The sequence below is a fragment of the Choloepus didactylus genome, chromosome 8, assembly GCF_015220235.1.
Source record: "Choloepus didactylus isolate mChoDid1 chromosome 8, mChoDid1.pri, whole genome shotgun sequence".
NCBI lineage: Eukaryota > Metazoa > Chordata > Mammalia > Pilosa > Megalonychidae > Choloepus > Choloepus didactylus.
This window is the reverse complement of record NC_051314.1, coordinates 103,350,096-103,363,764: the sequence shown is the minus strand read 5'-3', so window position 1 is coordinate 103,363,764 and position 13,669 is coordinate 103,350,096. Positions and strand designations below refer to the sequence as shown.

Sequence of the window (13,669 nt, the reverse complement as noted above, 5' to 3'; positions counted from 1 at the left end):
AGGGATTCACACTTGGATAAACAGGGTAAATATTCGAATTTCAAAACCACAATTAAAAATCATTCAAGTAGATAAAGTAGGTTACCTGCAAGGGAAAAATAATTATGCCAGAAGACAATGAAACAGTGTCTAGAAAATCTGAGTGCAAAACATCTTAAAGCAAGAATTCTATCCTTAGCCAACCTTATATTCACAAGAATGAAAACAGAGATATGCAGTAATGCCAGGCTCCATTAAAAAAACCGACATATTCTTGCTGAAAATGAAGTCTCAAAAAGTCCCTTCACTAAATGATAAACAAAAATAAAGAACCTCAGAAAGGTAAATAAAAGCAATAAAACATAGAATTAAATTTGAATGATTATTCTTCACACAATATGAAATTAGATGCAAATTTTAAAGTGTCTAATCATAATCACATGGATCTACATTGCCAAGTATGTTTACTATGCTCTAACACAATAATTGAATTTGTAAGGTAACTAACTGCATAAAAAATTACTGTGAAATCAAAGTTTTAAGTGGGAAAACTGGTTAGGAAAGTTAGAGATTTAGAGTGGTAATAACGAAGTTATTTTTTCTTCAGAAATTCCAATTCTAAAAGTGTATATCAACAGGCATACATACACCTTGTTACTATAAGCTAAAAACAATTGGATAAACAAAATTGACAAAACCAACTGTGTTGGTTAGGTTCATGTGTCAACTTGGCCAGGTGATGGTGCCCAGGTGTCCGGTCAAGCAAGCAATGGCATGTAACTGCAAGGATATTTGTGGCTGGTTAATAAATCAGAATGCTAGTTTATTTAATCATCAGTCAATTGATTGTATTTGTGGCTGATTACATCAATGAAGGGTGTGCCTTCAGCAATGAGAAAATTCAATCAGCTAGATTTAATCCAATCATCTCAAGACATTGAAGGGAGAAGAGTGAGAACTTTCAATTCTTCAGCCAGCCAGCCTCGCCTGAGGAGTTCATCGAAGATCTTCAGTGGAGTTGCCAGCTTGCTGCCTGCCCTATAGAAGATGGCCTTGTGCATCCCCACAGATGAGTGAGTCACTTTTATAAAATCTCATATTTACAGATATTTTCTGTTGGTTTTGTTTCCCCAGAGAATTCTAACTAATACACCAACCTAAGAGCGCGCCCTCTCTTTTTTTTTTTTGCTTCAACCCACACATTCCGACTTCTAAGGCTCCTTCACCAGCTTTGTCTTCACTTTGCAATTTTGCTTAAAGAATGGTTCGTAACTGCCAATGGTAAACAAAAGAACCCAACAATGCCTGTGTAAATACAAGTACCACAAGGCCAACACCGCAGTAGGTGACTGAAAGTACCTGGGTGTTTCATGTTTCATTCTCAAAAGCTTGCTTAGGGCTAGCTCAGATAGTAACTTATCACCAGTATCAGCCCCTATAATGGTGTTTTCTAAAAACTCAATTATGCTATATACAACTTGACTATGAAAATAAGAGAATGTCAGCATTTTACAAACTTGGGGAAATGGAGGTGTGGAGGAGGCAGAAAGAAGTAAAAGCAAACGAACTTCTCTTAAAAATATACTGTTTTACTCTTGATTATAAGAGAAATACAGCTCCAATATTTTTAGAAACTTAAATTTGGTAAAAGTACAATACAAATAGGACATAGAATTCACTTGAGGAATAAAAGAAAATTTCATCACTATGGCAACTCCAAGAAAGAGAAAAGGAAACTATTAGGAAGCATTAACATGACATATTAAATAATACTATAAAACAGACTTTAGAATGACACCCAAAACATTAACAACTGCTTATCTCAAGGCTTTAGTATTAGACATAACTTTATTTTCTTTTATCTTTCCTGCTTATCTATTTTTCTAAATGTTTTGTTATATAAAACTAGCTCAGACAAATCTAAAAGCAAATACCAAAACTATCTTCAAGGGAACAATTTCTCAAAGCATTTTCTTTAAAAACCAGGTAAATCAAACTTACTGGTTCATAAACTAGACCATCTGCAGATGCAACCATTGTTTCTGCTAAATCCAACACATCTGCTCCCACATCTGCATAAAAAAGAAATTAGAAGATTCACATTCTATGCTCAAAGCCAAACTATATCTGATATAAACCAACAAGACAACAATCAGAACACTCACAAAGTATGTAGAATCACTTTCCTATACCGCTTATATGTTCAAGAGTTAAAAGAGTAGCATTATATAAGAGCTTTGGTGGACATTACGCTAAAAATTAATAATGCTTTTCTACTTCTTGCTCAGTAAAAAAGATGATTTTGAATCCCATGGTGAAAAGCATAAACTTTACTTAAGAGCTCTGTAAAAACCGGCAAGAACCTGACCAAAAGTAGAAAATGTGTGCTTTACAAAATATTGTGAGAATTATTTTTAGAGATTAAAAGCAATATTAAGGCAAAGCTACTGATGCCTTTAAAAAAATTCAACAAATAGGAAGTTTATTTTGAAAAGACTAAAATTTCTAATGGCACGGGACTATCAAAAATAAGGTAAAATAAAATACTAAGTATTAACATACTTGAAGTTTAGATATAAAATCTCTATCTCTTAAAATCATTAAAATAAAGAAAAATAAATGGAAAAGGAAATGAGATTTAAGGTTGTTCTGAGATGAAATCTCCCTGAAATTAATCTCTTTGACTGGGTAAAACTATTTCAGACTTTAAACTATTTTGCTTGACATGAAGAGATATTCCTCCCAAGAAGTTGTACAAATGGCCAATTGGCACATGATATGCTCAACATGGTTTGAACATGCAAATCCAAACCACAATGACATACCACTTCACACCCACTAGGATGGCTACTGGAAAGTAACACGTGTTGGTGAGGATGTGGAGAAAATGAAACCTCATACATTGTTGGTAGGAATGCAAAATGGTTTAGCTGCTGTTGAAAATAGTTTGGTGATACCTCAAAAACTTATATATAGAATTATCATATGATCCAGCAATTCTACTTTTAGGTATATACCCAAAATAACTGAAAACAGGGACTTAATCAGATATTTCTACATGAATGTTCGTAGCAATATTATTCACAAAAGCCTAAAAAATGGAAACAAACCAAGAACCTGTAGTAAGATGAATAGATAAACAAATGTGGTCTAAGATACGATGAAATAGTCAACCATAAAAAGGAATGGCATTTTGAAACATGCTGCAATGCGGACGAATGTTGAAGAACTTGATGCTAAGTGAACTAAGCCAGATATAGAAGGATAACAATTGTAGGATACCACTCATGAAATATCTAGAATAAGTAAATTCACAGAGACAGAAAATAGACTAGAGTGTAACAGGACGGGGAGGAGGGCAGGTGAGGGATGGGGGTTGGGGAGTTACTGCTTAATGGGTATAGAGTTTCTGTTCTAGATGACAAAAGTTTTGGTAATGGATGGTGATGATGGTAGCACAACACTGTTAATGTAATTAATACCACATTACACTTAAAGATGGTTAAAATGGCAAATTTTAAATGGCAATTTAACATATATATACATATGTTACTACAATAAAATTTTAAATTTTTTAATCTAAACTATGGAATTCTTGATCTCTACTTTCCAAGCAGTAATTTAAAAGATATTTTTTCATGCAAAAGCATCCTTACTTTTGAAAGCAATGTTGATATTAACTATCCGGTATATTAACATTTTCCCATTTCTACCAGTATAATCAAATGAAGTCAAATGAAGAAAACATGAAAGGGTGACTTTTCACTATTAACTCAAAAGACATAGGTATCTATTTTAATATGCAAGTGTAAAAAGTAACAGGTAGTAAACTGAAACACATAATCAAGATACGTTTGTGGAACATGAATGTAAAAACCGGCACTCCAGAGAAGAAATGCTATTCTTAAACTAGAACTCTGATTCAAAGAAGTTTTCTCTGATTTTCTTTCATATTAATTGACTAATGTGAAATTGTACTAATGTTCTTTTATATTAATCTGGGGGGAAAAACAACCAGTATTATTAAATAACACCAGAATAGAATTTTAAAATACTGTAAGGGAAAAATAAGGTTAAAATACAACCACTGGTTTCAACACTTACTGGTGACTGAATTATGAACTATACATGAACTTATCAAGTTGAAGGTGTACTTACACTGACACTTCATGGCGACAGTGATATCTATATTGATTCTCAATTTGCTGAAAGACAAAGAGATAAAAATTAGTACTTAACAATCCACAATACATGAGAAATATGTATCAAGTGATCTAAGAAAAAATTTGGATTACAAACAGAATATAAAATACTTATTAGAACTCAGATAACAAATTTTATGGTCAAACCAAAGACACCTTAAAGGTAAGTTATATTTCGCAGTTATTCCAAAAACCTTTCTGACTGAATAGGTTTTAACACAGCAACCTTTTATTTAATAATGGCAACTCTATAACGAATAGTTCTGAGAAACTCAGAAAAAAAGTCTTAACCTCTGTTTATATAAACTTTGTACAGAATATTCCTTTAAGAATGTAAAATTTCCAAAATCAAGAAGAATTAGGAACTGCAAATCTTTCTCCTCCATTTATCAAATAAATACCCTACATCAGGCATTTTTCTAAGTGCCCACAATATTATTTTCTTTATTCTTTATCATGGGTCTATAAGTTTTGTGGGTTAGCCACTGGGACTCAGAGCAGTGTAAATTACTCGTTAATATTATAACTATTAAAGTGGCTTACTGGAGGCTGTGTGTATGCCTCAGGATAAATGCAATCAATATGCCAGAAAAAATTCATCTGACATAAAGTTTTGCATGGCCTTTTTATATGGCTCAACCATTGCATTATTTGCAATTAATTAATGCAAACCCATTTTTAAATACCACAATTAATTATTCAAAGTAATCTAAGAATCATTAATAGAAGGAATGGGTACAATCAACTTCAGTCCTATACCTCCTATCAAAACTTTTTTTTACTCTAATAATTATACATCTGGTTTCAACTGGAATTATACATTTTTTAAAGCTTCATAGTCTCTTAACACTGTCTAGAGTTAAACTGTAGTCTCAAGAGATGCTATACTAACAGAAGAGAAGACCAAGTAGACAGGTTTCTGGGTATCCCCATCACACTTATGTGGTAAAATAAGTTAGACTTCACTTGGAAAAAATTAAGTGTTTCATTGCAGCTAAAAAAGCAAATAAAAATAAGAACAACAAATTCCTTAAAAACTAACAGTAACTAGAACTGTACTTATGTTATGGATGAAGAATCTGAGGTCCAAAAGCAGTCAGTTGTATAATTTGCTGAAGACTATACAGCAATTTACAAATGTCAACGCATTTAATTCTCCTAAATGCCATGAGGAAGGTAATATAATTATTATCCCAATTACACAGAAAAGGAAAGTGAAACACACACAGATACAGGTTTAATAATTTCCTTAAAGTCATATAGCTAGTAAATAATCGGAACTAGCCAAGATAGTAAATTAGTCTCTATGTAGTACAAACATAATATTATAAATGTATTTATAAATGTCTAATTAATTAAAGATAACATTTATAGTATTAATTAGAAAAGTTAGATTAGATACAATTTATAGAAAACAAATTATAAGCATATATAATATAACTTTAGACAATTTATTTTACAGCTCACAGAGATCAATAAGATATTTTAAACTCTAAAGAGTAAACAGTTTCAAAACACCAAACAATTTCCTCCATGTCAATATCCAAAGGGAAAAATTTATGTTCCACTAACGTTTTTCAGACAAGTATCTATTAAATTAAAAAAAAAAAAAAGTTTTAGGATTTAACCATATTTACAAGTTTGATTCTAAAATGTTTCACCTAATGATTTCAATTAATGAAAAATTTTGAAGACTATTTCTTCTAAAATAAACCAAATATAAAGAGTTAGACATTTTTTTAAAAAGCTATGTTAGCTTTAAAACTACTTGACTCTTAAAGCATCGCAAGAAGGAAAAGTAGTTACCTAGAAAAATCCTTGTCTACTTCATATTCATACTTCATCCATGTATCTTGATATACTGAAAATTCCATAATGGTTAATAAAGCCATGGTGGTAAAAGCTATCAGAGAAACTGAGAAACACAGCAAAAAAGAAAAAAATTAGAACAATCAAATAAACATCCAGAAACTACTTTAAGTGAGATTTTGAATTAGCAAAAAATGTTCCAATATGACTGTCATTTGAACAATACTATAAAAGGCTTGTTTTTAAAAAAATGTTTACTATAGAATTTTATTTCTAAAATAGTTCAAAAAATGAAGATTTAATGAGGACAAAAATGACCAAAAACATTTATCATCATGAGAAAGCATTTTATTTATTCAAATTTGAAGGGCCTCTCTCACTAAAACGATTTGCCAAAATTTTACAAGACACAAAATATTTACTTTCTTATATATAGCAGTGTCACTGATATGATGAAAAATGAAAGTAACCATAAATTTTGCAATACAAATTTGAAAATATTCCCCTCATAATTACAAATGCACCCATTAAAAATAAAAACTAGCTAATTTCAGATCCTGAGATCTAAGAATCATTTGTGCATCAGAAACTCCAATCTCAAATACAAATCTCATCTATTCCTTATTTTGCAATCTTCTAAAAAAATCACCTTATTTATGAAAGCAAGTAAAAGATCCAAGAGGAAAGAACTATTACATGCTTTGGCAAAATAAACTTAAAATGGATTGTGCTATTTTCATTAACAAAACTTAATCACAAGATGAACCTTGAAGACATAATGCTGAACGAAATAAGCCAGACACACACAACATTAGTGTATGTTATCACTATTGTGAACTCTGTGAAAAATGTAAAATGAATGTTTTATATTGTAGAATGGAGTGGACCTAGAGATAGATAGCAACCAGTGAAGGAGGAACCATAATCTAGTAAGAACAGATAAGATATGGAGAGTAATCTTAATGATATGAGAATGCTCAGGAATGACTATGGCTTGTTAATTTTCTTGGGGTATGGTAGGAATATGTTGGAAGCAATGTAGTTATTTTAGGCTATTTGTTTTTCTTACTCCTTTGTGTTGTCTTGTTTGAATTGTTTTTTTTAATTTTTTGATAAAGTATATTAAAAAAACTTCATCACAAGAGATTAGAAATGGCAACAACTTATTACATATTTTATCAAATTAAATGTTAATCCTGTATGAAATGTTACTGATTAATTCTTCATGGGAAAAGATATCATTGTAAATATTGTTATAGTCCTTATATTTCTTACATATTTCATTATTTACTGACTTTATTTTAAAAACATAACATCTGTGCCGGCTACTATTCTAAGCATTTTATAAATAGTAACTTATTTAGTCGGTACCCTATGATGTATATACTACTACTATCCCCATTTCATGGAAGAAGAAACTAGGACACAGATTGAGTAACTTCCCCAAGGCAACACAGTTAAAAAGGGACAGAGGTGAGATTTGAATTCAGACAATATAGCCCCAAAGTCTAAGCTCTTAATTAACCATTATGCCATACCGCCTCTTTTCAATGAAATAAAATTTAAGAATTTTTCTCTTAACTGATTTCCTCTTAATCAAAATAGGACTGAGGCAGTTTTGACATCATTAAATAACTTCTTACAACTTCAGTTCGATTTAAATATAATAATCTTGATAATATAATTATACATAACTGAAGAACATCAAAGTAGGAAAATTGATTAATTTGTTCAGTAATGTTTTAATAAACACCACTAAATGCATACATTACACTGGGTTAGACACCACAGAGAATATAGATAAGAATAAAACCAGGGCAAACTGTACAACATGAAGACAGTAATGAGGACAGTTTAAGTTACTACACAATTCACTGATGAATTCTTCCTCACAGCTACAGTTTTGTATTGTTGATTACACCACTCGGATGTTGCACTTAATGAAGGAATTTGAATTTGAATTGACACTCACCTGTACCCCCACTGGCTGAAGTCTCTACATAGCTATCAGGAACCTTTGGAAAGGCATCCAATTCTTTCACCAAATTTAAGGTTTTTTTCCGATTCAGTCGCCTCATCTTCAGGAAAACCTTCCTCTTCTTCCTTCATATAGTCATGCTAAGGACTAAAGACATTTATGAATAAATTTATCCTCTAAAAAGATAAAAGTTTCTTTGTCCTCCCCAGGAATTATGTATGTAATTATATTATATTTTAGGATAATTGACAAATGTCTTTGGAACAACTTGACATTCTCATTCCTCATTAACAGAGAAAAATGTTACACCTATTTATACACACCACTCCTTTCCCCGTTCCCACCCCAACCAAAACCATATTTAATGAACAGGGAGTTTATGCATATACACATTAAATACAAACAAAATGTGAAAAGCAATCAAATCATATTTGCAATATTTAAATATATGAATTAAAATAAGCATTGTTTTTTTGTCTACTAAATTGACAAATAGATAAAAATAGTACATTTTCAGTAATGGGGGGTTATGAAATAAAATAACCATGTTCATACATTGCTAATGAGAAGGTAAGTATTCACCCCTCCCTCTTTGACTGAGTAAATTATTTTTTTAGGAATGTATCATAAGGAAATAACCTGAGTTTTGCACAAAAATTTGATTATAAGGGACATTTCTAAAATTTTATTTTTAAATAGTGAAAACTGAAATAAATTCATGGTTTCCAATATACAAATTATGATGAATTAACAAGGTCTAAGTCTATGTAACTATTAAAAGTATTCCAAAGTAAAATATTTAATGGCATGAGAAAATATGTATGATACATTAACAAGAAAAGACTAGAAGTCTATGTAGTCCTAATATTATGAGAGAAAGGGGGAAAGAGATAAGAAACAAACTGAATATAGATAACACTTTTTAGGTTTTAATGTATGTAATAGCTAGAAGCAAATGCCTGAAATTATCAAACTCCAACCCAGTAGCCTTGACTCTTGAAGATGATTGTATAACAGTGTAGCTTACAGGGGGTGACAGTGTGATTGTGAAAACCTTGTGGATCACATGCCCTTTATCCAGTGTATGGATGGATGAGTAGAAGAATGGGGACAAAGACTGAATGAAAAATAGGGTTGGATGGGGGGGGTGATTTGGGTGTTCTTTCTTACTTTTATTTGTTTTTCTTATTCTGATTCTTTCTGGTATAAGGAAAGTGGTCAAAAACAGATTGGAGTGATGAAGGCACAACTATATGATGGTACTGTGAACAGCTGATTGTACACCATAGATGATTTTCTGGTATGTGAATACATCTCAATAAAACTGAATTAAAAAAAAAAAAAAAGAAAAGAAAAACTGAAAGTTTGTACACCAAAATGTTAAACATAGCTCATGAAAGGATTTTAACTGCCTTCTTTACAGAATTGTGGACTTTCCAAATTATCTATTTTTGTAATAAAAATACTATTTTAAAAATGACTGCTTGCTATTTCCCTTTTGATCAGTATGCTAGCTACATCTAAAATACAAAAAAAAGCCAAAGAAATAACTGAATTTTGAAATACTTATGTAATTTTATGGCAGCTTTATATAAATAATACTGTAATAAGTGATAACTACTATAAATAGGTGATAATATAAAGCAGTCCCAGAAATCAAAGTTGCATTAATAAAATCAACACATAATAGAAGAATAAATCAGATGTTTCCAAGAGTCACTATAAGAAAAAGAACGTTTCTGGAACAAAGCAAAAAAGACTCATCTGAAATCTAATGGGTAGGATTAATTATAGAAATAGAATTCATGGAGAAATAAGGAAGGCCAGAGATGCAAAAACCGGCAGTAATCATGAGCACTGTCCAAAAGAGAGCAGGCCCTAACCAGGGACAATCCTAATCAGTCCGTGGAGGAGCTACCGTCCTAAAGTAGAGTTGGATGTATCAATTACATTGATTAACATCCAACTAATTCCCCTTACTGATTCCATTTTCACAAAGCAGCCTTCAGATTATGTTTTTACTCCTCATGGATATGGTTTTCCTAAAGATGGCAGTATTCCAATTTGCATGCCAGTCATAAACTTGGTATTCTCATTTGTAAATTATGCTTCTGAGTGTTAAGCATATATCAGGCCCAAAGTATGTGCAATCTGAAATAGTAATCAAATTTAATCTCTGCTTATTGGTAACTACGGTATAGCAAGATTGACCCTTACTCAGTCTTTTAGTTTCTATTCATTCTTTCCCATTAGAGTTAATAATTAAACATGTTCAAGCCTCTCATCTTTAAACTAGATTGGTTTGTGTGTGTTTGCTTGTTTTGGGAAAACATTCCAAGGACAATTCAGATTCAACAAATCCAAAAATGAATACTTTATTTTCCCACTCAAACATGTTCTTATTCCTGTGTTCCATTTTAATGATGGCACCATGCACCCTACTACACAAGCCAGAAACCTGGGTTACATCCTTAGATTTAAGCTCTTTCTAAATTTCTGTCAAATCTGTCTGTTCTCTCTTCTTCAGGCCCACTGAGAAATTCCTTACTAGGACCCTAGTCCCAACTACCACACTTTGTCTGGATTGCTACAACAACCTCCAATCTTCAACCCTACAGTTCACACTCCATACTACAACCAGTAATCTTTTTAATACATAAACCTACTCATACAACTTTTCTCTTAAAATCTTTGGTAGCTTCCCATTACACTTAAGAAGTTCAGAATCTAACCTAACATGGCTTAAAAGCCCTTCAAGAACCAGACCCTGTTTACCTCTCCAAACCCAACCCCTATCAGTCTAGGTTCCAGACATACTGAATCACTTTCAATTCATTAAACATGATGTTCTCTGTGCCAGAAATATTCTTTGTTCCCCTTTTCCCACATCTCTACATAGTGCTAATTCCTACCTTCTCTTCAAGTCCCAGGCTAGACATCTCTCCTTTGAGGCAGGGAAAGCCTTACATGACCCTCAAAATTTATGTGCTCCTGAACACCATAGTGCTCTTATGAGACTATTTCTAATTGCTTAATTTTCTGTTTTCTCCACTGGACTATTAGACTGGGAAACTTGCCTGACTTGATCTTTTTATCTCCAATGCCTGGCCACAGCAGGTATTCAATAAATACTTACTGAAGGAGGGAGGGAAGAAGGGAGGGAGGGAGGAAGAAAAATCTCCTTAGGAATACCCATGGTAGCAAAGCTTCCAAATCACAAGAAAATGTAATACTTAGGAAAGTTAAGCACATAAAAATATAAGATCCATAAAAAGAAGGATTTTCTGTTTCATTCATCACGGTAATGCCAGGACTGACAACAGTGGCTGATACATAGTAGGCACAGCATTGCTGAGCAAATGAATAGAAGAGTGAAATCTTCTTCCAAAATTTTTTACTATATTTAACAATAAACTTTTTAAATCTTTTCCTTTAAACATAAACAATATGCCTCTCCTCCTCATTCCATCACATCCTTCGAAACTCACAACCCTACTGCACTCATCCTATAGAATTCACTCACAATAACACGTTTACCACGTAAGGTTAACAGTTCTTCCACTTCAGTGACTCCCATCTTAATTTACACCAAGTCACCAAAAAACAAGGCCATGTTTTGATCCTTAAAACTGTTCTACCTGTAGAATCTGAAAAATTTATTTTCCTCTCTGAAAAGAATGAACTGTCCTTCAAGCTCTTCATTTTCATTGTGATCTCCCATAGACTCCTCCCAATTTTCCAATTCCATCAGTTTTATTCCCACTCAACTTCCCTCTCTATCTAGCTTGGTCAGCCATTTTCAAAAATGCATTAGAAGTACCCTAGATTAATAGTTCCCAGAAGTCAAAACCATTCTATGACAGAGTTTTCTAGTCTGTAACTAATGAAAAAAACAAAGACAATATAGGAAATTTTTTAAAAGCTAAATTGTTTTCAATTTAAATATCTGTCCTTTATTCTGTGATTACTTCCTTCCTTTCTGGGGTGTCAAAAAGGGTTTTTGTTTTGTTTTTGGATATCCTGTTACCAAAACTAAAAACTACAATTCTATACAGTTGAGATTAAGACAACACTTTCAAAAACGGAATAAGAAATAAGAAACTACCTTTCCTGGAGCAACACAGAGATTAATTAGTACTCAATCTAAGCAATGTCATAGAGCCTATTTCATCAGTGTCCATTTTAATATAGACTATCAGCTGCTCTGCCAAAATTTAAAATTCATTTTTTTACAGTAAGCTCAATAAAGTTTAATAACTTCTCCAAACAAAAATGGAGACACATTTCATCTCCTGCTACCCAGGATTTATGAATTAACTTTTATATATTATTTATGTTTGTCAATATGAGAGATATTTAATTGCTTGATACTTAAGAACATTAAGGAGAATGAGCTAAGGGGAATGAGCTAAGGAGATAGAACACAGAAGTCAGGGCACAGCTGGACTTTGGAAACTAGAAACCAAACTATGACCTATCTGAAATTTTAAATTACATGATTACATTGCATTAGAATTCTTTACAGTAAAAATTTATGAATGAAAAAATTTCACTTAAACATTAGAGACCCCAAAAAATGTTCTTGTTCAATTTTTTTTAACCTTCTTTTGTGGTAACATCTGTACAATTCAAAAATTTCTCATTTTAACAATTTTCAAGTGTACAATTCAATGATATCAATCACAGTCACAATGTTATGCACTCATCACCACTCTACAGTCTCAAAATTTTTCTTCATTTTGTTACTAGAAATCAGAAAACTAAAATGCAAAATAATACAAGAGATAACACTTAATGGGTGCTTACTGTATGCCAGGCTTTGTTCTAAGTGCTCTGAATGTTTTAACTCATTTAATCCTAATAACCACCCTACGATTTAGGTATTATTATTATTCCCATTTTAAAGATGTTGAAACTAAGGCACACAAAGGTTAAATAATTTGCCTGCCATCAAATTAAAAGACAGAGTCAGACTGTGATTGTGAAAACCTTGTGGATCACACTCCCTTTGTCCAGTGCATGGATGAGTGAGTAGAAAAATGGGGATAAAAACTAAATGAAAAATAGGGTGGGATGGGGGGGGTGATTTGGCTGTTCTTTTTTACTTTTATTTTTTATTCTTATTTTTACTTTTTCTGGTATAAGGAAAATGTTCAAAAAAATAGACTGAGGGGATGAATGCACAACTATATGATGCTACTGTGAACAGGGGATTGTATACCACGGATGATTGTGATTATGTGAATATATCTCAATGAAACTGAATTAAAAAAAAAAACAAACAGAATATTAGAAACTCAGTTAAACAGGATTTATAGCAGGCACAGACTGCCCAAAATATAATTTCTTCCATTTAAATCACGACAACCCCCCCTCCCCCGACCGCCCCAAAGAAAAGTTTTTAAAATTTATTTTTTGTTGTTGTTCCAGACTAGGTCTGATTTCTTTTGAGAAAGAGCTCTTTCAAAATCAATATATTTTTATGATTTGTACCACAAAACCATTGCAATACTCAGTTGTGTACTAAAGCTTACCATCAAAAAAGAAAAACCTCCTCCCCTTCCTAAACCACGGAATTTCTCTCTCATGTTTTTCCTCTAAGAGAAATGGAATAATAACTTCAATTGAAAGATATTAATAAAGTTAGGTGGAAAAGCATACGTCCTTCAACTCTGTATTCTAGAGTTCGATGTAGCAGGCT

The 13,669-nt window shown here is 32.2% G+C and overlaps 1 protein-coding gene across 1 annotated transcript in view; it reads right to left on the bottom strand.

The window, feature by feature from the left end:
* Window positions 1–13,669, bottom strand: part of ERGIC2 (ERGIC and golgi 2) — a 50,496-nt gene that overhangs the window by 35,907 nt on the left and 920 nt on the right. Inside the window, exons 2-5 of the mRNA XM_037845231.1 lie at window positions 7,963–8,115; window positions 5,988–6,096; window positions 4,138–4,184; window positions 1,981–2,051 (exon numbers count right to left, since the gene is read on the bottom strand). Coding sequence (XP_037701159.1) covers window positions 1,981–2,051; window positions 4,138–4,184; window positions 5,988–6,096; window positions 7,963–8,068 — 333 coding nt within the window. The 5' untranslated portion in view covers window positions 8,069–8,115. The remainder of the gene's footprint in view (window positions 1–1,980; window positions 2,052–4,137; window positions 4,185–5,987; window positions 6,097–7,962; window positions 8,116–13,669) is intronic.